Raw genomic sequence first — 26,327 nt, forward strand, 5'->3', positions numbered from 1 at the left:
TCTGAATACCCTTCATTTATTTCCCCTGCCTGATTGCCCTGGCCAGAACTTCCAATGTTATGTTGAATAGGAGGGGTGAGAGAGGGTATCCTTGTCTTGTGCCAGTTTTCAAATGTAATGCTTCCAGCTTTTGCCAATTCAGTATGATATTGGCTGTGGGTTTGTCATAAATAGCTCTTATTATTTTGAGATACGTTCCATCAATATCTAGTTTATTGAGATATTGGGGTGTTGAATTTTATCAAAGGCTTTTTCTGCATCTGTTGAGATAATCATGTGGTTTTTGTCATTGGTTCTGTTTATGTGATGGATTATGTTTATTGATTTGCCTATGTTGAACCAACCTTGCATCCCAGGGATGAAGCTGACTTGATTGTGGTACATAAGCTTTTTGGTGTGCTGCTGGATTTGGTTTGCCAGTATTTTATTAAGGATGTTCTCATCGATGTTCATCAGGGATATTAGTCCGAAATTTTCTTTTTTTGTGCTGTGTCTCTGCCTGGTTTTGGTATTAGGATGATGCTGGCCTCATAAAATGAGTTAGGGAGGAGTCCTTTTTTTTTCTATTGTTTAGAATAGTTTCAGAAGGAATGGTACCAGCTCCTCTTTGTACCTCTGGTAGAATTTGGCTGTGAATCCATCTGGTCCTGGGCTTTTTTTCGTTGGTAGGTTATTAATTACTGCCTCAATTTCAGAACTTGTTATTAGTCTATTCAGGGAGTTGACTTCTTCCTAGTTTAGTCTTGGGAGGTTGTATGTGTCCAGGAATTTATCCATCTCTTCTAGATTTTCTAGTTATTGGCATGGAGATGTTTATAGTATTCTCTGATGGTAGTTTGTATTTCTGTGGGATCAGTGGTGATAACCCCTTTATCATTTTGTATTGTGTTTATTTGATTCTTCTCTCTTTTCTTCTTGATGATTCTGGCTAGCAGTCTATCAATTTTGTTGAGCTTTTCAGAAAACCAGCTCCTGGGGTTTTTCATGTCTTTAAGTCCTTCAGTTCTGCTCTGATCTTAGTTATTTCTTGTCTTCTGCTAGCTTTTGAATTTGTTTGGTCTTGCTTCTCTAGTTCTTTTAATTGTGATGTTAGGGTGTTGATTTTAGATCTTTCCCACTTTCTCCTGTGGGCATTTAGTGCTACAAATTTCCCTCGAAATAGTGTTTTAGCTGTGTCCCAGAGATTCTGATATGTTGTATCTTTGTCTTTGTTCTCATTGGTTTCAAAGAATTTATTTATTTCTGCCTTAATTTTGTTATTTACCTTGAAAAATAACGAATGTACCAGTTATTTACCCAGTAGTCATTCAGGAGCAGGTTGTTCAGTTTCCATGTAGTTGTGTGATTTTGAGTGAATTTCTTAATCTTGAGTCCTAATTTGATTGTAGTGTGGTGTGAGAGACAGTTTGTTTGCATTTGCTGAGGAGTGTTTTACTTCCGATTATGTGGTCAATTTTAGAATAAGTGCAATGTGGTGCTGAGAAGAATGTATATTCTTTTGATTTGGAATGGAGAGTTCTGTAGATGTCTATTAGGTCCGCTTGGTCCAGAGCTGAGTTCAAGTCCTGAATACCCTTGTTAATTTTCTGTCTCATTGATGTGTCTAATATTGACAGTGGGGGGTTAAAGTCTCCCACTGTTATTGTGTGGGAATCTAAGTCTTTGAGGACTTGCTTTATGAATCTGGGTGCTCCTGTATTGGGTGCATATGCATTTAGGGGAGTTAGCTCTTCTGGTTGTGTTGATTCCTTTACCATTATGTAATGACCTTCTTTGTCTTTTTTGATCTTTGTTGGTTTAAAGTCTGTTTTTTCAGAGACTAGGATTGCAATCCCTGCTTTTTTGCTTTCCATTTACTTGGCAACTCTTCCTCCATCCCTTTATTTTGAGCCTATGTGTGCCTTTGCACGTGAGATGGGTCTCTTGAATATAGCACACCAATGGGTCTTGACTATACAATTTGCCAGTCTGTGTCTTTTAATTGGGGCATTTAGCCTGTTTACATTTAAGGTTAATAGTGTTATGTGTGAATTTGATCCTAGCTGGTTATTTTGCCCATTAGCTGATGCAGTTTCTTCATAGTGTCAATGGTCTATACAATTTGGTATGTTTCTGCAGTGGCGGGTACCAGTTTTTCCTTTTCATATTTAGTGCTTCCTTCAGGAGCTTTTGTAAGGCAGGCCTGATGGTGACAAAATCTCTCAGCATTTGCTTGTCTGTAAAGGATTTTATTTCTCCTTCATTTTCGAAGTTTAGTTTGGTTGGATATGAAATTCTGGGTAGGAAATTATTTTCTTATGCTGAATATTGGCCCCCACTCTCTTCTGGCTTGTAGGGTTTCTGCAGAGAGATCCAATGTTAGTCTGATGGGCTTCTCTTTGTGAGTAACCTGACTTTATCTCTGGCTGCCCTTAACATTTTTACCATCATTTCAACCTTGGTGAATCTGACGATTATGTGTCTTGGGGTTGCTCTTCTCAAGGAGTATCTTTGTGATGTTCTCTGTATTTCCTGAATTTGAATGTTGGCCTGTCTTGCTAGGTTGGGGAAGTTCTCCTGGATGGTATTCTGAAGAGTATTTTCCAAGTTGGTTCCATTCTCCCCTTTACTTTGAGGTACACCAATCAAATGTAGGTTTGGTCTTTTCACATAGTCCCATATTTCTTGGAGGTTTTGTTCATTCCTTTTCATTCTTTTTTTCTCTAATCTTGTCTTCACACTTTATTTCATTAAGTTGATATTCAATCTCTGATATCCTTTCTTTTACTTGATTTATTTGGCTATTGATACTTGTGTATGCTTCATGAAGTTCTCATGCTGTGTTTTTCAGCTCCATCAGGTCATTTATGTTCTTCTCTAAACTGGTTATTCTAGTTAGCAATTCCTCTAACTTTTTTTTCAAGGTTCTTAGCTTCCTTGTATTGGGTTAGAACATGCTCCTTTAGCTTGCAGGAGTTTATTACCCACCTTCTGAAGCCTGTTGCTGTCAATTTGCCAAACTCATTCTCCTCCCAATTTTGTTTCCTCGTTGGCAAGGAGTTGTGATCCTTTGGAGGAGAAGAGGTGGTCTGGTTTTTGGAATTTTCGGCCTTTTTGCGCTGGTTTTTCCTCATCTTCACGGATTTATCTACCTTTGATCTTTGATATTGGTGACCTTTGAATAAGGTTTTTGTGTGGATGTTCTTTTTGTTTATGTTGATGCTATTTCTTTCTGTTTGTTAGTTTTTCTTCTGACAGTCAGCCCCCACTACTGCAGGTTTTCTGGAGTTTGCTGGAGGTCCACTCCAGACCCTGTTTGCTGGGGTATCACCAGCAGAGGCTGTAGAACAGCAAAGATTGCTGCCTATTCCTTCCTCTGAGAGCTTCATCCCAGAGGGGTGCCCACCAGATGCCAGCCAGAGCTCTCCTGTGTCAGGTGTCTGTCGACCCCTGCTGGGAGGTGTCTCCCAGTCAGGAGGCACAGGGGTCAGGGACCCACTTGAGGAGGCAATCTGTCCCTTAGCAGAGCTAGAGTGCTGTGCTGGGAGATTTGCTGCTGTCTTCAGAGTTGGCAGGCAGGAACATTTAAGTCTGCTGAAGCTGCACCCTTTACACTGTGAGGGGAAAATCGCCTACTCAAGCCTCAGTAATGGCAGATGCCCCTCCCCCCACCAAGCTCCCAGGTCAACTTCAGACTGCTGTGCTGGCAGTGAGAAATTCAAGCCAGTGCATCTTAGCTTGCTGGGCTCTGTGGGAGTGGGATCCTCTGAGCTAGACCACTTGGCTCCCTGGCTTCAGCTCCCTTTCCAGGGGAGTGAATGGTTCTGTCTTGCTGGCGTTCCAGGTGCCACTGGGGTATGAAAAAAAAAACTCCTGCAGCTAGCTTGGTGTCTGCCCAAATGGCCGCCCAGTTTTGTGCTTGAAACCCAGGGCCCTGGTGGAGTAGGCACATGAGGGAATCTCCTGATCTGTGGTTTGCCAAAACCATAGGAAAAGTGTAGTATCTGGGCCGGAATGCGCCGTTCCTCACAGCACCGTCCCTCAAGGCTTCCCCTGGGTAAGGGAGGGAGTCCCCTGATCCCTTGCCCTTCCCAGGTGAGGCAACATCCCACCCTGCTTCAGCTCAACCTCCATGGGCTGCATCCACTGTCTAACCAGTCCCAATGAGATGAGCCGGGAACCTCTGTTGGAAATGCAGAAATCACCCACCTTCTGCATTGATCTTGCTGGGAGCTGCAGACCAAAGCTGTTCCTACTTGGCCATCTTGACAGCCACCTCGAATCTGTCTTATTTCTTGCAGGAAGAAGGCTAACTGTCACGGTCTAGTGCAGCATGAAATCTTCCTAACAACTATGAACCTAGAGGGATTTATGGACTCAGCTGCCCTACCTTCCCAACTGCAGCTTAAGCCTCACTGACCTGTGCATGGAAGCATGCAACCTTTGAGAATCATCAACTATAGAATGCTAGAGTTAGGAAGGGTGAGAGAGGAGGGAGATTTAAATATTGCAAGAGATTCTCTGGTTCCAGAAAATTCTGAAATATTTACTTTATTTTTAAGCATTTTAGTATAGCTTTTATGCTTAGTGAAAGGAAGCACATTAGTTAAACGAAAGGTTTCATTTGTACAGGTTATCAAACCATTTTCTTTACTTAAAATACCAGCTTGGTTATTTTTGAAATGAAATTCTTGTGATTTAATTGCATGGGCACACACATATATTTTCCATATCTATTTCATGGAATAGCAGAGTTCAGATTCCTAGTGTCTCAAATTGCTGAGGTTGTGTGTTTATAAAAGTATAAAATTGCACATGGTTCCAAAAGTATACTGAACAACAAAAAAGTGCATAAATACTACAGTATAGATTTACATTTGTTTTCTTACTGTATTTAGTTTGTTCTCTGGTCGATCAAGCTAAGTCTTAATAACCGTGTCACACCTAACAGAAAATAACTTGGTTTCAAACCCAGTCACCCACTACAAGTCTTGCTCCAAACTGTGACTAAATGAAAACAGCCATGCACTCGGGGGTGGTTCTTGTTCGGACTTGCACATTTTGTTTACTTGGGCATGAACCAGGTGACCGAGACCTTTAACTCGAATGTTTCCTAAGAACTATTTACTAAAGTCCAACTTTTCCACAAGCAGGCAGAGAAAAATACATGCTGGGTTCTCACCAGGGAAGTGTTTTGAAGCAAGATGTTTTGGACCAAGAAATTTTTTTTAATGGCATGGAGATTTTCACAGTGCCAAATATATGCTTAAGCAACTAAGGCAACGGAGTTAGCATGGCTGCGATGTTAGGGCTGATGTCCATTGCCAGAAACTGAGTTCTCTATCAGCAAGAGATGTGCTTGTCTTGTTCTGGACTATATCTCCCCAGGGACAAGAGGGCAGCCAGCTAAATGGCACGCACTCAATAAATATTTTCGGAATGAATTAAAGAGTGACATGGCTTACAAAAGTATAGACATTAGTATAGTCATCAGTTGAGCCTTTGCTTTTTTTCTGGGAACACTGAAGGAAGACTCACAGCCACCCGTGGGTGTTGAACCTCCATTTGCCTCCCACATCACCCTGGGAAATAATCTTTAGTCTCATCTGTGAACAGACTAGGCCACCATCTATGCACCAGACAGGAAGAAAACTGTCCTGTGTGCCCCAACATGGCAGGGATCACCAGTTTGCAGGGTTCACCTCAGGGTTCCCGGATATGCCATGAGCAGATCTGTTTCTGTGATGGAGGCTCATGTCTGGGCACTTGACAGATAAAGGAAGTGGCGAGGAATCAGAGAGTGGGTGAGTCAGGAGGGAACAGGCCCCATGTGAGAAAATGGGGAGTACTGTTGCTTATTCGCCATCACTCTTTTATTCACACGGCACTAAAGGTGAGCAGCTGCCCAGGGAGAGAACCTAGACAATGTGAAGCAAGTACTTCAGGTGCAGGACTCGGGGGGATGCCCAAACACTGCCCCCCCCCACCCCAGGGATAAAGCCATGAGGGAGATGGTGCTTTGGATGACTCACAGCTAAATAAGTAAATTGAGTTTTTAATTTTTTCTCCTTAGTGGGATTTGTATCAAAAAACAGACAAACAAAAAACATGTATGCCAGCTGTTAGAGATTCCTACCTTGTAGATTGCAGGCAGACAGATCTGTTGAGTCCACGTCCCACTGGGACATTCCTCCGATCGCACACATTTGTCGTGGCACCAGCCACACTGCACAAAGGGTGGGGCAGAGAGGCACTGACTGCAGGACTGGAAATGTCTGCAGCCCAAGCCATTCAATGGGATCTTGGTGATCTGTGAAGAGAAGGGGTGGAAAGAGCTTCCAGAGGGGTATCTAGTTTGTTCATTAATTATAAAGCAAGTACACAAAAGGTACATGTAAATATCATTTGATAGAATTTACTAGACTTAGCACCTATGTGTGCAAATCATGTCATAACAGTGATTACAATTTTAAAAACCTGATTCCTTCCTTTCCTCTATTGTTAGCAGGTATGTGAAAAAGTAACATTATTGTCCAGTGAGCATAGCACTGTCATGCAGCATTAGAGGTTCTACATAGTAGGGACATTGTGCCCTGTCTGAGATGATTTTAAAATAACAAGACAGTATAATTTAAGTGGTGGGAAAACACTCCTGAAACTCTGGAACATTCTAAGTAAGTTGCATATCATTCCGGCATCAAGATGCACATTCTTCTCTAGGAGAAAAGGGATTATTGATTGGAGTTGGATTCCAATGTACATTTCCAGGATTTATCTGCCTGCACTAGAGTTCTGCCATTAAGACTGTAATTCTCATTCTGTGTGTTTGTTTTTCTTGTTGAGAAATATAGGACAAAAGGAGAAGTTTTGAAAAAGACCTCCCTTAGGTCTAGTCTTCCTTGAATAACAAATTAACTCGATTTCAGAAAATCTCTGGAATACTCACTAAAGAACCTAATGGAGGAGGGGTAAATTTAAGATGAAGAGAGACATTATAAAGGGCCAAATGACACCGGTTGTAAACATCCATTTGGGAAAAACCACATCTATGGAAATTCCCTGTGAGAACAGCTTACCTTCTTCCCCGTGACAACCAGTGTGTAGCCATTCTGGTTTATTGGATGCTCCACAATCACTTCTGGAGACACCGGGTGAGAGTCCAGGAGAAAATTCACATGAGGGGTTGATGGTCCTGATCGAGAAACCACAACCTAAAAAGCAAAAAAGTTATAACATCCTTATTCCAACAAGCTCAGTTTAAATATAAGTGGAAAATGTGGATGATAATGGTAATAACAGATTAGCAGCAGGGCTTGTGGGTGTTTGAACTGAAGACCCAACAGTTCCTCTCACTGTAAATCAATATGTCATCTTCTAATCTCTTGTCTTGAAGCCAAATTATCTGAACCCCCAAGATAGACTTTGCCTATGGTCTTTTAATGGTTTCAAGGGAAGGAGATCTTTCAATCAATTGGCAACACATACAGACAAATCCCTGCAATTGTACTGGGAAATGGAGGAACAAAAACTCTCTCCAGAAAGAAGACACCACACATGCTACAAAGATTCTGGATTATTTTTAAAATCTATCCTCTTAATCCTCCCCGCCAGGCAGTTTCCCTTGACGTAATGGTTAAGAGTAGTGGACGTGGAGACTGGAATACTGGAGCTAGTTCCAGCTGTGCTACTCTTAAGCCATATTTATAGATCTTTTCAGGTCAAAACAGGCCCCCAGCTACTTTGAAATGATGTGCTGTATTTTTTATAAACCACTGTCCCACGATATATTATTACTTGGATTATAAAACTCTGCTTCTTGGTCTGGCTTTAAAATAAGGTCTGATGGTTTTAACAATGCCTGGGAAATGAGGTTTGATGATTGATGTCATTTTTGCTCTCAGGTATTTAAAATTTGGGATATTTCCCAGCTATCTAATTTCCATCTGTCCTGTTCCTAGAACCCAGTAATAATAAAGTTCAGAGAGTGTGATTGACAACAATTGGGATAAAATCCGAATGATTATCTTAGATGAACACTTAGATTTTTAGGAAGGTGTTGGAGTTCTCAGAGAAACTTTCACTCTTAAGTAGGCCACTGGGTTGCATATACATGAAGGTGGAGGAGGCTCAGCACAGCCCTAGACATGAATTAGGCAATTGTGAAATTGCCTAACATCTCTAATAGTCTTCTACATTGCATTGAATGCGCATTTACTCGCAGGAGGTATGAAATCACAGGACAAACATGGGCATCTGTGCGATTACGATCACATAGTCACTACCTCTACCTCAGCTTTCTCATTCATATAATGGGAATGAAAATTACAGGAATAATTAACTGCTTTGTACTCTAACAAACACATATAACATATAAATGTCCTGGGGAACAATTGTGAATCTTTTCTTCAGCACCATAAAGGAGCCAAGTAGCCTGAAGCAATTTGGGAAGATTCTCAAAGTACCTAATTTGTTCTCAGGGAGTAGATTGTTGATAGAGAAACTAACCAAGCTGTACATACAGCCGTAAAAGTTAAACATCATGACATTTGTGCTCTAATGTTTGTTCTACCCTAAACACTCAATGCTTTCCAAACGTCTCCATTAAAAAGGGTGGTTATATTTGCACAGAAGTTAAGTGATGGATCAAGGGTCACTTGGTCAGGATGGGAAACGTTGGAAACTATTGTTATTTCCTAAATTTAGGGCCCAATAGGTATTGGTGACCTTTGCAGGCAAAGTGAACAGAAATTCAATTACCAGTCCCACCTCCCTTTGGGTGCTGGTTACAAGCAGAATATCAGATGTCGGACTTCCAAAGCTTCTATTTCAAATTATCCAGATTTTGGCTACCCAATTTTGCAATCTTAACTCCCTTCTGGTGCTCACCACATCTCATTTTTCCTATCCTCCCTCCCAGTACCCCCCATATTTCTTTGGCTGTTGCCAATCACTTCAAACTGCAAAGGTAAAACAAAACACAAAACACAAAACAAAAACAAAAACACAAAAGCAAGAAAACTCCTTTTCTCACACACAGGTCAAAAGCAACACAGAACACCAGTCTGTCTTAATACCCTGACTTTGTTTTCCATCTCATTCTGTGCTTGGCACTTCACTGAAGATTATTCGTTACTATGAACCTTGCAATGGACATCTGCATTTTGTGTCTGTCTTCCTGGTTTCCTCCATTCTACTTAGACCAGCTACAAAACAATCACCTCCTAGAGCTCTTTTTTTCTCCTACCTTCTTGCTCTCTTTAATACCATTTCCCGAATCTATAATAAGCAATCCCTTCTTAATTACTAGGTCATCATCTGTGACTTTATGAAATATCTGAACCCCATCCAGATAGTCCTTTCCCAGAAAGAATTAACCTTTCTCTTTCTTTTCGGAAGCTCTTTGCATCTCTGGACTTGGATTGATTGATATGTGTATCCTCTGTTAAAGAGCTTTGTCTGAAGAGCACCAAATGTATGGTACTTTCATAACAGGTAACTGAGTCACATATTGTGCTAAGTGCTTTAAAAGGAGATTTTGTTTACTCCTCACAATAATCCTATAAGGTAGGTACTATTATTTTCTTTAAAGAAAAATACAACATAGAATTTCAGCTAGAAAGTACAAGAGTCAGATTTCCACAGAGCTTTATCTGAGGCCAGATCCATGTGCTTGACCTCTTAAACACTCAACTGCTAAGCCCTTGGAGCACCAGAGTAAATACCATAAAAAAAGCTTCAACTGTGAGCTCCCAAGAGCCACTCGTGAGTAAAAGTACTAAAACAAATTTCACAATATATTTGCCTTGCCAGTTACTCCGTGTTTCAGTAATTTTTGCTGCACAAGTTAAGTGTGCCTAAGGAGAAAGTCTCTGTGTCTAAATAGTTTTTGATGGCATAGAGAAAATGCTACTAGTATACTTCACCAAGCTCTACTTTTGATCATGAGTTATCATGAATGTTGCTTGCTATAGAAAATGGGATGAACATGAGAAGACGGGAAGGCACATGGAAAAGTGAGGTGACTTGGAAATGAGAATGCCATTTGGAATTTTGCACAGAGGTTGTACCGCAGATGCAAATGCCTTTTAGTTGATCATTAGCCCATTCTCTGCAGGGATACCTACGGCTGTAAATGTTTTTCTACCCTTAATTCTTTTCTTTCTCTTATTGCTAGGATTCTAAATAATCGATTAACCACTTTAACTCTCAAAATACCCTTGAAGCAATGCGTACCAGAAATTAGGAGTTCCTTTTGGTTGTCATGGAGATATTTCTAGGGACAGAACTAAATTGGGCATGTAGGTGTAATTCTTATGATAAATAACCTGGCAATCGTAGAAGAATTAGCACAAAATAGAAGACCAACAATTATCTTTTGAGTTTCTACTGTTCAACAACTAATTTTTAGTATTCAGGTGACAAAATATTTTTTCTTTATAATGGCCTTGAAAATACAGGACTAACACATTTGGGGCAGGGCAGAATCTGAATTTACCGGATGGTTGTGGTTTTGATCTCACATAGCCTCTTGTAGGTAGCACATGGGGAAGAAATACATGTACAAATGAAACTGTTGTGGCTAGGCCCCCAAATTTGTAAACCTGAACAAAGTAAATTTGTGTGAGATATCCACAAATATGTAAAGGCCCTATCTCCTTACCTCCCATATACAGTTTTATCTTTAATTAAACCATTTTATTAATAGAATTAAGTTTTAAGACTGATGAATACAATTTAACATAAGATGTTTGTATGAGGTTTCTGTGTACTTCCCCCATTGTTTTTAAAGTGGACAATTGAACAGTTTTAAATTTTTTAATATTTTGAGACAGGGTTGTAGAATGCTTTCATTATCTCAAAAAGAAGCCCCACATCCCTTAGCCGTCATTCCCAGTCTCCCCATATCCTCTTACCCTTGACTACCACTAATCTACCTCCTATCTCTATAGATTTTCCTATTCTAGATATTTCATACAAATGGAATCCTATAATATGTGGTCTTTTTGTGCCTGGCATCTTTCACTTAACACAAAGTTTTCTTTTTCTTTCTTTTTTTTTTTTTAATTTTTTTTTTTTTTGAGACGGAGTTTCATTCTGTTGCGCAGGCTGGAGTGCAGTGGCGCGATCTCAGTTCACTACAACCTCCGCCTCCTGGGTTTAAGCAATTCTCCTGCCTCAACCTCCCGAGTAGCTAGGATTACAAGCGTGGGCCACCATGCCCAGCTAATTTTTGTATTTTTAGTAGAGAAGGGGTATCCCCATGTTGCCCAGGCTAGTCTTGAACTCCTGACCTCAAGTGATCTGCTCACTTTAGCTTTCCAAAGTGCTGGGATTACAGGTGTGAGCCACCGTGCCTGGCCTTAATATAATGTTTTCCAGGTTCTTCATGCTCCTTTTTATCACCAAAATAATATTTCATTATACGGATATGCCACCTTTTATTTATGTATTCATCACTTGATGGACTTTTGGGTTTTCCACTTTTTGGCCATTGCGAGTAATGCTGCTATGAATATTGGTAACTTTTTGTGTGAACATATATTTTCACACCTCTTGGGTACCCAGAAGTGGAATTGCTGGGTCTTATGGCAACTCTATTTGACCCTTTAAGGCAGTGTCAAGCCATTTTCTATAGTGGCTGCTCCATTTTACATCTCCACCAGCAGTGTATGAAGGCTCCAATTTCTTGACATCCTCGCTTACACTTGTTATTTTTTATTTTCTTGATTCTAGCCATTCTACTGGGTGTGAAGTGGTACTTCATTGTGGTTTTGGTTTATAGTTCTCTGCCAAATGTTTTCTTAAATTAAGTAAGAGGGTTCACAGCCTTCCTCCCATTCCTCCTGCCCGAGAAAATACTTGGGTATCCCCTGCTTGATACACCAGTCAGTGTTCTGAAGAACAGTCCCTCATGGTCAGACTGGTCTTCTGTGAAGCAGGGTCCTGGAGGGGCTGGAGGCAGGGGAAGGATGGAAGGAACAAAAGTGGCTTCTCCTTAGGAAAAGCAGTCAGAGCAGGAGACGAGGCACTCCCTAGGCACCTGTGCTTGGCAGAGGCAGTGAAAGGTTGGTGGCATATCCTATGGGTGGGTGCAGAGCAGAGGTGTTGGAGGTGGCGCATGGTGGGGCTGGAACAGCGTGTGTGAGAGTGGACCTCTTGAAGGAAAGGGAGAGACCCCTGGCAGTTGAGGGTAGAACAAGACATAGGGTTTAATCAGAGTTGCTTTGGACTAAGAACATTTCATATCTTTTAATATTCTTGGAGAGATCTGAGTAACCACTGGAATGCTTGTTGGCAGTGTACTACTTTCATTGAGGCACCAACATCCAACTCTACTGGTATGGCTTCCACATGTGACACTCTCAGTGGCCTTCAATGCATCTGAACTGGATGGAAAGTATGTTAGAAAACATGCAACACAGCCTTTCTTCACATAGTTATCCTGGGATCAAATAATAGTAGGGCCAGGTGTGGTGGCTCACACTGGTAATCCCAGCACTTTGGGAGGCTGAGGCAGCAGGATTGCTTGAGCCCAGGAGTTCAAGACCAGCCTGAGCAACATAGGGAAACCCCATCCCTATAACAAATAAAAAAACTCCCCCCCAAAACACAGTAAATCTGATTGGAAATGATTCAGTCTTACAGAAATATAGATTAAAATGTGGCCAAGAAGCCTACACACAATCTTTTGAAGATTGAAGTTTCCTTTTACACAAACAAAAAATATGCATTTCTATTTTAAGGCCAATAAAACTGAACGGGAGTTTTGATATCATCTAGATTGATTCTAATTTAGAACTTAAGAACAATATAGGATTTCTGTTGAGGAATAAGGGAAGCTTCATTCTTAATGAAAGATGTTGCAAATTATTGGATTTTCTTTTTTTTTTTTTTTAAAGTGACAGGGTCTTGCTCTGTCATTCAGGCTGGAATGTAGCGATATGATCAGAGCTTACTGTAATCTCGAATTCCTGGGCTCAGGCGATCCTCCTGCCTCAGCTTCTCAAATGGCTAGGACTACAGGCATGCACCACCGCACACGCCTAAGTTTTTTATGTCTTGTAGAGATGGGGTCTCACTATGTTGCCCAGGCTGGTCTGGAACTCCTGGCCTCAAGCAATCCTCCGGCCTCTGCCTCCCGAAGTGTTGGGATTACAGGCATGAGCCACCATGACTGGCCAACTATTGGAAATTGAAACTCAACGAAAAAATGGAGTGAAGATGACACTAATCATAAATGGATCAGGTTATAGCAGGATGTGACCTATGAATTCAGAGAGTACATCTATTTACCCTGGAGTTCCCAATACAGAATACAGACTCTGGTCCTCAAGGCATATCTATTGCCTTAATATACAAAAAGACTGAAATAAGAAGCTTATTTAAGCCTTAATGAAGCCACGAGGTTTTTAAATATTTCAGAATCTAGATTTACCTAAAAGAGTTTAATCTGCATTTTCAAGGTATTTCTGATGCCTCTTTCTGCTTTCCTGTTTCAGGTTTCCTATTTTCTTCAGTATGTGATAGAAACTGGTGTTTATTTAAAAAGAACTCAGAATATGAAGAGTAGAGTTATCTGTTTCAATTATGGTAAATATCTAGTTTTCTGAAAAAGAAAAAAATAAAAAATAAGAAATAGAAATTGCTGATTGGTACTGATAGCTCAGAAAGTGGTAAGACAAAGTGCCAGGTAGCAAACAGTGAATTAAATGAAGTTTACTCTGTTCTTTCCTTTGTTCTTTTTGGTAAATGGGTACAAGTCCTTCTATACCAACTTGATATTTTAAAGGCCGGATACATCCAAAAGGCAAAACAATTTTCTCTCTGTTACAATACTGATGTGTGTGCTTCAACTTTCTGAGATGAGTCAAAATGAGTCAATACCAGATTGAAGCATTTGTAAAAAAATATTTTGAATATCTAAAAACCGAGTAAGTTAGGAAATTTGTTTAAATTTTAAAATAACCAATTCTTTCAAATCAGTATTTCAAAAATGTTGATTGTAGAATTTGCCAATTTATACACAAGGTATACCTGTTTCTGAAATTAAAAGGTAATAAAAGTTCAAGAAACTACTGATACATCATATATATTTCATGTCTTAAAATGTCTCTCTGCTCTTTCCAAAAGCACCAATGCAAGAAATCTCAGTTACTCCTTGCTACCAAAAGCCAAAACAGAAGCTTAGCCTTGTCCTCTGATTTCAAATATTTACGATATTTTAAATTTCTATGCATGTAACAATGTCCAAGGTATGTCTTTCAAGGCGTGTGTCAATTCATTTTGGGAGACTAAACATAAACTGGACTTGATTTTTAGTTATGGACATAACTGAAATTATTATTTCTAAAAAGTTCTTTCTTACACAAAAGAAGTTTCAGAACTCTTGAGTGTATTTTCCTCTAAAGAAATATACCAAATCTTCTGGGCACAGTGACTCATAGCTTTAATCCCAGCACTTTGGGAGGCCAAGGTGGGCAGATCACTTGAGGCCAGGATTTCTGGACCACCCTGGCCAACATGGTGAAAAATCCGTCTCTACTGAAAGTACAAAAATTAGCTGGGCATGGTGGTGCATGCCTGTAATCCTAGCTACTCAGGAGGCCAAGGCACAAGAATTGCTTGAATCCTGGAGGTGGAGGTTGGCAGTGAGCCAAGATTGCACCACTGTACTCCAGCCTGGGCAACAGAGCGAGACTCTGTGAAAAATAATAATAATAATAATAATAATAAAGCCAAAGCTAACATTCCTTGGGGTTAAAACTAAGTTAATGATGTACACATAAAAAAAGGCAGAGGCAGATAATATTTTTATCTGATCATTTTATAAAAGAGATGGGTAAGTTAGAAATCCCTAAAGAGAATCATTGTTCAAGTTGAAGCTTCCTTCAGTTGTGTCTCTGTCAGATGTTCACAACATTGACGAATTTGGGATCTGCGTCTACATACTCTAAAATGGCAGTAATTCCAAACGTGATGCATACTACAGGCTTCTCAAAGAAAGCACTGACATGCCATGATGGGGGCACGGGAACTGAAGGAATCTGAAGACAGGAGGTCAATAGATAAATGAATTCTTCTTATTGGAAGTGAGTAATTATTTTTAGGTTCACTGATTACTAACACAGTCCTTTAAATAGTGGTCATAAGTAATGATCTTGAACATGGGACATCTTTTTAGGTGATCTCTATCTCCTTGGATTTCTTACTTAAGATCCAACTGGTCCAGTTAAGAGGCAGAAGAGAACAGGAGTGATGAGTGGGCAGTAACAGCATTTACTAACTGAGAGAGGGGAAAGGGGCATGTGGGAAGAGGTAGGATGGAACCACGGAGCTCAGTAGCAGCGGTGAGAGTGCCCAGGCGGTGGCCACTGGGAGCAAGCACAGTGTAGTGCACACAGTAGTTGCCCAGTGAATATTTGTGGAGCTGAACTTGAAACAAGTCTTGAAAGGGCCCCCCACCTCCCCCTTGCATCCCTGATCCACTCACTCTCCCTGGCCTGACAGTCATGCACAAATATTTTAATAGCAATGCTTTGCATTTAGAGATTAAAGGCCTTATACAAGTGATGTTAAAAAAAATCAAGGAAGCATTGTTTTGGACGTAGATTAGACGAGGCGCTCAGAAGGGAGACGTGGACAATCCCTGTGATTAGTCCTGTGATCTTCATGAGAATCCCTCTTCTCTCTCCCACGTAGCTGCGTACACTGTGTTAATGTTCCCAAGTCTGGCTCTGTTCTACATCTCCTTCCCCAGTTTGTAAGAAGGCACGTTCTCATTGTACACTTACACTATCTCAAACATTGCTTACCCTACTATTTTACTTCAAAGCATCCCAAGAGAGTGATCATGCAAATAAAAATTGTTTTTAAATCTTCATCTACATTGACATGGCTCTACAGATATTGAGACTTAAATATATGGACGCATCAGTATTTTCAGATATAGCTGCACCTGTACAAGATAAGTTACATATCATTAAACGTTAGGAACATGCCAAAAATGTCTTCTTTGCCATACACAAAATATTGTTAGCTAAACAATATAATTCTTTCTAATCAAATAACCACTGTGAAATACCTGATTCACTTTGCACCCAACAGCTGGGGCTGTAGCTTGTGTTCCCAGCCAGAGCTGAACATAAGCACAATAGGAAAGACAGAAACAGCTGCAAACTCTTGGGAGAAAAAAATTTGCAAAGCAACTTTGCCATTAGGCTTCAGGGTAGGAAGGAAGTAAAATCATTTTTCTGTTCCTTTTTGTGCAGGGCAGCTGTCTTTGGGGAAAAAAAAATGTCCATTCTATTTTGTAACAGAAACTTCATCGTATTTACTAAAACACGAGCTGTGGAAACTTAGACCTAGCCATAGATTTAGCACTGTGGCGCAGTCAAAACATTTACAGAACTTTGTAGGAAGTCACTGCTCTGACAGATTAAAGTGGGAGGTCGCCATATCCGTGCTCCACTCCTGACTCCTCCCCCACTATTATTTACTGTAAATATCTGGACTTCAGTGATGTTGATTGTTTGATCCTTCAAATGCTTTAGGTTTCTTTATAAAATATAATGGAATGAAATTTTGTTAGGCAAGCGTCAGAGAAACAGATCCTCTGTGGTTTCGAATAGCCCTTTGTTCATATGTACTATTATTATCAGGTAAATATGTTTATCTTTCCTACTAAAATTTAATTTCTGAAAGGTAGGTTCTGTGTCACTGTTTCCTTTGCTTCATTCATTTGTCTAGTAAAGCAAAGTTAGGTAGTTCTTGATACTTATTTGATAAATTAAAAGCCACTTTTAAAAAATCAGTGATACCAGTACTTTTTATAAAATAAGCATTTATTTTTGCCTTTCGTTTTGGGTGCATAGTTAATGGGCAAAATATAGTTTATTTTATACAAAGGCTGGCAGACAAGAATAAAACATTTGCTACAGCGTTTCTATAATGAGACTGACGCGTGACACATCCTTTGGGCGACGGACTCTGTCACGCAGCAGAATTCACTCAGTTAATAAAGCAACATATTTAAATAAGGAATTTTATCACAACTTTAGAATGTGGAAATAGGCCAGGGAACTTTTGATGTTAAAAAAACATCAGAGCTAAAGTAATCATAAAAAGCTTATTCATACAAAACCGGATTGGCGAGGTAATGGACGATTTTGAAAAAAAAAAAAAAAAAAAGCAGGAATAAAGATAAAAGGGGGCAAATCAACATAACGAACACATTAGGAAATCAATAGATGCCAGCTTCTCCAGTCTGTCTTTGCAGTTTTGCAATTTTATAGAATGCCATTGATGTAAATTAAAAACATGTATAAACACAGAACAATACTACACATTTTACACATAATAGATGTGACCATATTTCAAATACATGAGAGCCCATGTCTCTGTGGGAGGCCGGGGCATCCCTCCTTCAGGTTTGAGAAGTTAAGGATAGAATTAAATGGTCAAGATAGATGAGTTGGGTAAATAAGCACAGTGGAATGGACAGAAGAAAGAGGGGGAGAAAAGGTGTAGTTCACTGTGAAGCAACAGAAGGGAGATTACTATTTGAATAATTAGATAACAGGACCTGTCTGATTAGTTTGGGGCTAGGAAGGTTCTATTTACATGGTTTTTGACCTTGAAAAAATTCCACCATGCCATTAGTACAAGAAAAACATAGCTTACACGTGTTAAAATATGACAATGATCAATATCCAGGCTGCTATAAAGAGAGTGGTAATTAAAAAAATGTTTTGTAGAAGAATACACACATAGGATGTATAGATAGGCAAGTTATAGGAAAAGCTTATCATTCTCTGTTGATTTACTGGAGGTTATTGTCTGATGGGGGTATTAATTACATCAGACAATTATGAAATGAGCATCTCCCTTTAAAAGATATTTCTAGTATTCATAGAAGTTCAAGATTTCCATAGATGCTATTGTCATTCTTCCCTCATCAAGAATCTACTAACAACTCATGTTGAAAGCACCAATAACTGCAAAACAGTAAAAACTAATCCAACAAGAGAGTATTTTAGTTTCTGCAAAGTGCTATGGTTCTTGTATCTAGGAAACACAGTAAGTTGAAATGGAAACTTTTGTTGTATGGAAATACTGTTGCTATCCATTAAAACCATTTCTTAATAAAATCTGGATTTTTTTTGTAGTTGAACTTATTTGCGTCCAACCCTATCATTTTACAGAATCAGGAGATCTTGAGTTACAATGGAATTTTGATGATAATGTTGTCCCTTCCTAACTCCTGCCAATATTTCTCAATGATGTGAATGTTTCTTCTCATGGAGATGCGTGGTTCACACAATAGCTCTCCTTTGATCTGTAGCTTCCCTTGAAATAAAAAAAAAATTGCCCAGAAGTGCTTTAATTGTTTCATTTTATTTTCCAATCATGTGACAGAAATTATGAATGGGGGAAAAAAAACAAAACAAAACACCCCACACCATTCCGGATGAGAAAATTAAAGCAACCAGATTCAAACTGAAAGCTTCAAGAACTTAACAAAAAGAGACAACACATTTAACAGAAAGTGGACCAGGCTTCACTGTTTGGCTTTCAGTCTGTGTTCCAGTTTCTACTATGATTTGGACTTTACAGTATTTGCAAATACCTTACTACAAAAACAAAAGCAAATTAATTGCATAATACCAGATAGAACAGGCACAGCTACTCTCAGAAAGCACTTACCTGCATGAAGCGACCCTCTGATGTCCCAAGATTAGCGATGGTGAGGTCTCCTTTCACGAAGGTGGATATAGATGTTAAGAGGACTTCGCTGAATTGACCCATGAATAAGTCAACGCGCTGCAAAGCTGTGGTAAACTCTGCTCGATATTCATCACGGCGCGCTTCACAGCCTGATGAATTTCTCAGAAGTGTCTGGAATAAAATATGGTCATAGAGTTAATGTGAGTCCAGACGTGAACAAGCTGGATAGAAACCTTTCAGTGTGTCTTTTCAGAGCTTGGAGGAGAATGGCAAGGATAATCATGCAAATAGACCAACAGCCACAGATAGGCATAAATATTTCCAGTGACCCAATGGCTCCAATTTCACAAGACATTATTTATAGACTCTAAAACCTTACTATCACAATTCACACCATGGTTCAAGACGTGCATGCCTAAAGATGGAACTTAGCTACTGCTATTATAAAAGAAACAAAACTTTTAAATGTCTGAGCCCTTGACGCAAAGGTAATGCTTCTAGCAGGCAAGTCTGATGAGACGAATTTCAACTGGAATACAAAGCAGAGAGAACTAAAAAAATAGTACTTACCTTACAGAGCTTGTGTAACTATTAAACAAGCTAGTTTACATAAATCTATCACAACAGTTCCCAGCATGAGTGTTATATTTCTTTTATAATTTGTCTAGCAGATTTTCTGGAAGACCTCCCATGCAATAAAAACAAAACAAACAAAGAGCCCAGCACTTGTAGATAACATCACTTCAGTATCTCCATTCACATGTCTCGGAGACCTCAGATTCAACAACACGCCCATCGCCCATTATAGAAACCACAATCTTCCCCTTGCCTGATCTTAGGATACTACACACCTCAGTGAATGGCTCTACCATTCCTCCAGGTGCACAAGTCAGAAATCTAAGTGTCATCCCCAATTCCTCCCTCTCCCTCTGTCCCCATATGTAGTCCATCACCAATTCCCAACAATTTCATTTTTAAATGCCTGCTAGACCCATCCAGTCACCTCCATTGTGCCCCTCCTCCCAATTTTCATCCTAGCCACTCCACTCCTTCCTGGACTACTACAGTGGCTTCCTAACTAGACAAACCACATCCACTGTTACCCTTGCCAGGATGATCTGTTCTTCACACTGCAGCAGGATTTTCTTTTTCAAACACAAATCTGACCATCTCCCTCTCTATTTAAACCATTCATGCTTCCCCATTGCTCTTAGGACAAAGAACAACATTTTTAACATGGCCTGTATGGCTCCCTTCCCATCATCCGGCCCCTGCCCAACTTCTCCAGATCTGTGTTCTTAGTGCTCCAGTGAGCAGGCCTTCTTTCAGCTCTCCAAATATGTCACGTGTTCTTCCATTAAGGGCCTCCGCAGATGCTATTTCCCTGCTTGAAATGCTCCTTCCACTTCCATTCACCTTATTAACTCCTACATCTCCTTCAGATCTTAGCTTATCACCATTTCTTCAGGAGGCCTGCCCTGACCCCACTATCTAGGTCAAATGCTTCTAGTATAGCGTCTCATAATACCGTCTACCTGGGCACCATAGCATAGCTGTAACATAGTTACAAGCTGCAACTTAACATTTGCTTGTGTGATTTACAAGATAATGTGAAACCTCTCCCAAGCAGCTCTCTGCGAGCAGAGACCCTACTCGTTCACCATGGTATTGCTAGTAGTTGATTAAATATCATGCATAGTAGATGTTTAGTAAATCCTAACTGAATGAATGAACAAGTTAATTAATTATAAGTAGATGGGGGATGAGTATAGAGATATAAAACTATATTATTAAAGCTTTTTTTTTTTTTTTTTTCAGAAATTGGGGAAGTTAAAAGAGTTTATAAGGGACAAATGGGAGTATTTGGCTCTTGACTGTCCTGAGGAGATAGCTGGGAATGGGCAAATCTGGGGTAGATGATGGGAACAGGAGAAGGTATTAAGGAAAATGATGTATACCTTGGAAGAAAAGGAGAGTAAATTTCATTACATCTTTGTATGTAACTATACGTCCAGGAAAATCATTAGGAAGTAAGAAATTCTCTATTATTGTTCTATATGATAATAATCACAAAATGATCAAAGTATATTTCAAATCATTTCACTGTTTAAGAACAAACAAACAAAAGTTTCTGTATAGTGACCTTATTCCTTAAGGTCAAATGTCTGCCACATGCAATGCAGAGTTTTTACATCTACTGACTTTTTATGATTAAAAACCACCTAAAATGCTCTATTTTATATATCAACAACTGTTTCTTCACTTTCAGTGGCAATAAATTAGCAAACAGAATCTTAGAGATGCTAAACCCACTGACTCTTGTAATTAATAAAAATGTTTTAGGTCTAGACATTTGCTTTGATATATTAGTAAGTGCTATTTCACTGTTTAATTGGAAGCATTTCTTCACTAAAGTACTATGGATTACTCTGAGGAGTAGCAGATAACTGAGATGTACCAGCAATTCGATAGCAACCGATTAATTGATAATTAAGTTTCTATTGGTGATCAGTCATCCATTTTGCAGAGATAGCCGGAGCTCAGGGAATCTCCTTAAAGGAGCAAAGACCAATTTTAAATATAAGGTCATTTGAACTATTCCATTATAGAGGTGGTAGCTCTTCAGGGTCAGATTTTTGTGGTTGTCTTGTTTCTTCTTTTGTTAGTGTTTCTTCATCTCTAAGTCTAGGTGACATCCTGGGAACTTCAAAGCCTCAAACTTGACCTGGTGTGTGGCACTGCCAGAGATATAATGGATCCACTGGGATATAAAAACAATTTGGTGGGTATGAATGAGAGTCTTTGACCATAAACTAGCCACCTTCTATCAACGAGAGCACAAGAATTGTCTTATCATCTTTTAGTCCCAAGGCCCTGTATTATGCCTAGCACACAGTAGGCATTTAATGACAGCTGCTGAAAAATTAGTGTATCTGCAAAGTCACCAGAGATAAAGCCCATTTGCCTATTCAGTGTGCTTTGTGGTTGGTCTTGCTGAATGGGGCCAGCTGAAGAATGAAGAAGAGATGACCACTAAGGGTCTCCTCAGAGAATCTGCAAGCTTGCAGGAACTCACTGATCTTTTGTAAATGGAAGGAGAGCCATACAACCAGAACTTTAGCCTCTGTGTACCTGTTTGCACACACGTATGACACAAATGTAGAACTCGGTATTAGGGTTAATGCAATATTTATATTGCACACTTCAAGTCTTCTCCTTCAGGACAGGAATTAGTGGGCTCTCTAAATAGTATCTCCTCAACAACTAATAGGATTAAATTATGTCTCTATTGCCCTACCCACCAAATAAAATTTGTAAATATAGAGACATTGCACAATGTTGGAATAGGATCTGCAGAACTTCTTGATCTTGTCTTATTTAGTGCTAAAAAATAAACACGATAGGTTCAAGAGGCATTCAAATTTTATAAGCCAGGGGACTCCAACCTTTTTCTTTTTCATTTTCTCCATAGCTGAGATCTGCAGAAGAGGTGTTGAGGCACTAGCTTCTAGGAAAAAGTAACACTCCAGCATTCCCTGCAGGAGAGGTGCTCCTTGTCTCTTCCTATGGAGAATCCTGATAAACTCAATGATTGGTATCAAGGCATCAGGGACAGGCTTACAGAGCTGCACTCCGCCTTTGAGCTCTAACAGTAGGACTTCAGCTAACAGGGAAGGCTTGGATTAAGCTTTCGGTATCTCAGATGTAAAGCCTTGTGCAAATATGAGTAAATCTCAGTCTGATTCACTATGTTCCTCAAAGATAATCAGCAAATATGTTTGCTGCTCATTTGTGTGGAAAAGATGGGGTTGCTTCATCTCAGCACTGTACACACAGTGCCTGGATGTGGCATTTAGGGTGGGACTGGGGCCTAGCTGGAAGAACAACTACACATTTGCTGCCAGGGGTCTCCTTGCTACCTGTGCTTCCCTCAAAGCCAGGCATTCTCATGTCTTAGGGTAAAACAGAGCATCGCTGGCAGAAAGCAGTTCTTTGGGACAATAGCTGCTTGGGGGAACTGCAGAAGAGTCTAAAAAGCAGATTTCACACCAGCACCAGGAGGGAACCAGCCTGACTCTCTCCCATGGTAACAAAGGGAGGAAAAAGAAAGGAAGGAAGGAAGGGAGGGAGGAAATCAAACTTTTTCCTGCACCCAGAATGTGCCAGGCACTGAGGTGGGCATTTTAATGTACAATAAGACCCACAGCAGCCCTGTGAGGCTTTATTACACTTAGTTTCAAGGAGGAGGAGACTCAGAGAGCCGAGGGCTCAGTCACAGTGCCTAGTTCCCATTAGAGCAGGTATCAGAAAACAGCTCTCTCTGATGTTCAAACTCCTGAATTTCTTTTGCTTCTGCCTACTATTCTGGGGAATGTTCTGAGGATTGCACAATTACAAAAATGGAAAGGGCTTTCGAGATCATCTCATTTAAGTCCCTGATTTTCAGGCTGAAATTAATCTTTATTTTCTGGATAACAGCAGAGATAACGACTAGCATTCTGTACTAATCAGCTTGGCTCTCAAACCTAGCTCTCCTTGTTACCTATTTTGGTTATGAACATACCGTGCTTGCATTTAGGTAACTCTGAAATTTCAGTCATCACCACCTCCTCTTTCTCTGGCATTTTCTGGATCTAACCAGTCACTAAGTCCTGCTCAGCTCCGTCCACAGTGCTGCTTCTGGGCAGCCCTTCCAGCCACACCTGCACTCCTGGCCCAGCCTAGGTGCTTCCTCACTGGCCTTCTGGTCTCCTATCTCTTCTGCCTTGAAGCAGTCTCAGGCTGTCATTCCCTTCTTCAAAGCTTCAGTTGCTTCCCAAAAGCCTGCAGGAAAAGTCCAAGCTCCTCAGTATAGCTTTCAAATCTGCCTTGATGTATCTTTTTAGCCTTTTCTCCATTAAGGTGTAAGGCAAGGCGACCATCTAGGACTTCCAATGAATGTCAGAGTGGCTATCCCGAGTCAAGACCCTCCCATTTACTGGGTCCTTGCACTGCTTTGGCAGCGGTGCTCCACTTTCCACAGTCACCGACACCCATTCCTTGCTCAGGTGAACCTGAGGTAAACCAGCTCTTTTCTAAAATCTCTCTTTACGAGTTCGTTTGAATGGGAGAGGTACATGTGCTTTATTGGCTGGGAAAGGGAAATAGTGACAAAGAATAAGGTGGACACTATAAAGCTGCAGGAAGATACTATAAAGCTTGAGATCTCTGAGACAAGAAGGTAACCCCATGCATCCAATAAAGAATATTCTCTGGGCACACACATGTGTAGCGCAACTACAGGCAAAGGAAAGACAAACACACGACTTACAATTGTTATTTACCCACTTTTCCAGGAGGGGGAGGAATATTGCTAGGATGGCATATTCAGGGGACTTCACAGGTAATATTTCCTTTTTGAGCCTGGTGGTAGAGATATGAGTATTTGTATTATATTATATTCACAGACAACACATACGTATATGCTTGTGTATGTATATATAGCGTGTGTGCATATATATGCATATATGTAGTTATGTGTTGCATAATGACATTTCAATCAATGATAGACTGAATATATTATGGTGGTCCCGTAAGACTCTATTTTTTTGTTTAAGTTTTTTTTGAGAGACAGGGTCTCCCTCTGTCGCCCACGCTGGAGCGCAGTGATGTGATCATAGTTCACTGTGACCTCAAACTCCAGGGCTCAAGTAATTCTCCCACCTTAGTCTCCCAAAGTGCTGGGATTACAGGCATGAGCTACCACACCCTGCTAATAATATCATATTTGTAATGTGCCTTTTCTAGTCTATAAATATGTATACTAGTACATCTATAGATATATTGATACATTTATATCTATAAATATATACTAGTATATTTAAAGATATATTTGTATATTTATAAAGACATACTTATATCTTTAGATATATTTAGATACACAAATACTTAGCATTGTGTTACAATTGCCTCCAGTATTCAGCAGAGTAACATGCTGCACAGGTTTGTGACCTAGGAGCAAAAGGTCACACCATACAGTCTAGGTGTGTAGTAGGCTATATCACCTAGGGTTGTATAAGCACACTCTATGATGTTCGCACAATGACAAAATTGCCTATTCACGCATTTCTCAGAATGTAAGCAATGCATGACTGTACATATATATAAAAATTATATCATAAGAAAAATCAATTTTAAAACAATGAATAAATGGAAAATGAGGATGTGGAGAGACCCTATTAAGAATTTTCCCCACCCCAACTTCTTGATGTCCTAAGCAGTTTTGAAACATTCTCATGGCTTTGCTGAGCTCACAATTATAATGTTACAGAACATTTGCAGAGTAGATTATGGTTTTCAAAGTACATTATCTTATTTGCTCCTCTGAACAAGTCTGTGACTTGGGTTTGTTATGATCATCATAATTTTACAGATGAAGAAACTAAGATTCAGAGAGTTGAGTCAATAAATATCAGAGTTTGAATCCTAGTTGTTGATTTTGAATCCTATATTCCTTACACTACATCATACTTCCTATGTATAGGCTCCTATGGTATTTCTGAGTCGGGATGCCAAAGAACCTGGTCTAAAAGAAGAATGAGCATGTCCATGGGCCAGGGCTGGTTCTAACCCACAGAGGCATTGATGAGTAGCATGACCTTAGCATTTGTTCCTAGTGTTTACAGTGTGTTAGACACAGTTCTAAGCATTTTACAAATATTAATTCATGAAATCTCAGGACAAGAAGCCTAGAAGGAAACGGAGGCACTGAGTGTTCACATTCCCTTCAATGCAGGGCTAGGACTAAGCCTAGGCTATCTGGCTCCAGGGTCTTCACCTCCAATCTAGCACCTTTTCTGCCTGTAAAGGGAGGGGTTGAGCTCTTCCAGCTCTATGGGGTGGCTTCCAAAAGCTTCGCTTGCTGATTTTTTTTTTTTTTGACTCCAAGGAGTGAAAAAAACCTGTTATCAGTCTGCTGTCAGAACACATCATTGCTTGGGATGTTTAGGTGACCAAATGAGTAAACAATCACGGTCCTCCAATCACTACAGGTTGCCCAAAAATTTAGATACATTCTGGATTTTATAGGAAATTTTTAAAAAGCATTGAGCATTTTAAGGCTTATTCACTTCTAAAATAATTGTACGTCTCTGAGAAACAACAGTAAACAACGTGTTTTATTTTTATTTATTTATTTTTAAATTTTTATTTATTTACTTATTTTGAGATGGAGTCTTGCTCTGTTGCCCAGGCTGGAGTGCAGTGGCGTGATCTCAGCTCACTGCAACCTCTGCCTCCCGGGTTCAAGCAATTCTCTGCCTCAGCCTCCTGAGTAGCTGAGATTACAGGTGTCCACCACCACACCCAGATAACTTTTTTGTATTTTTAGTAGAGACAGGGTTTCACCATCTTGGCCAGGTTGGTCTTGAACTCCCAACCTTGTGATCCACCTGTCCCGGCCTCCCAAAGTGCTGCGATTATAGGCGTGAGCCACCACGCCTGGCCTCCTGTTTTATGTTTTTTTAAACTTGTTGCAAACTTGCTTCCTTAACCCAAAGTCTTATATACTGTTATATAGTTAAAGAATAGGAATTCCTCTACAATTTGTAAGCCTTGATGTGACATGTCAATTAATCTAGTCTTTC

The 26,327-nt window shown here is 39.9% G+C and overlaps 1 protein-coding gene across 1 annotated transcript in view; it reads right to left on the minus strand.

Annotated features, from left to right (window-relative positions):
• MET (MET proto-oncogene, receptor tyrosine kinase) overlaps positions 1–26,327 on the minus strand; it is a 118,653-nt gene that overhangs the window by 46,878 nt on the left and 45,448 nt on the right. Inside the window, exons 4-6 of the mRNA XM_011999831.1 lie at positions 18,682–18,873; positions 7,056–7,190; positions 6,116–6,289 (exon numbers count right to left, since the gene is read on the minus strand). Of these exons, the coding sequence (XP_011855221.1) occupies positions 6,116–6,289; positions 7,056–7,190; positions 18,682–18,873 (501 nt within the window). The remainder of the gene's footprint in view (positions 1–6,115; positions 6,290–7,055; positions 7,191–18,681; positions 18,874–26,327) is intronic.

This window comes from Mandrillus leucophaeus, unplaced genomic scaffold (assembly GCF_000951045.1).
Source record: "Mandrillus leucophaeus isolate KB7577 unplaced genomic scaffold, Mleu.le_1.0 Scaffold603, whole genome shotgun sequence".
Classification (NCBI taxonomy): Eukaryota; Metazoa; Chordata; class Mammalia; order Primates; family Cercopithecidae; genus Mandrillus; species Mandrillus leucophaeus.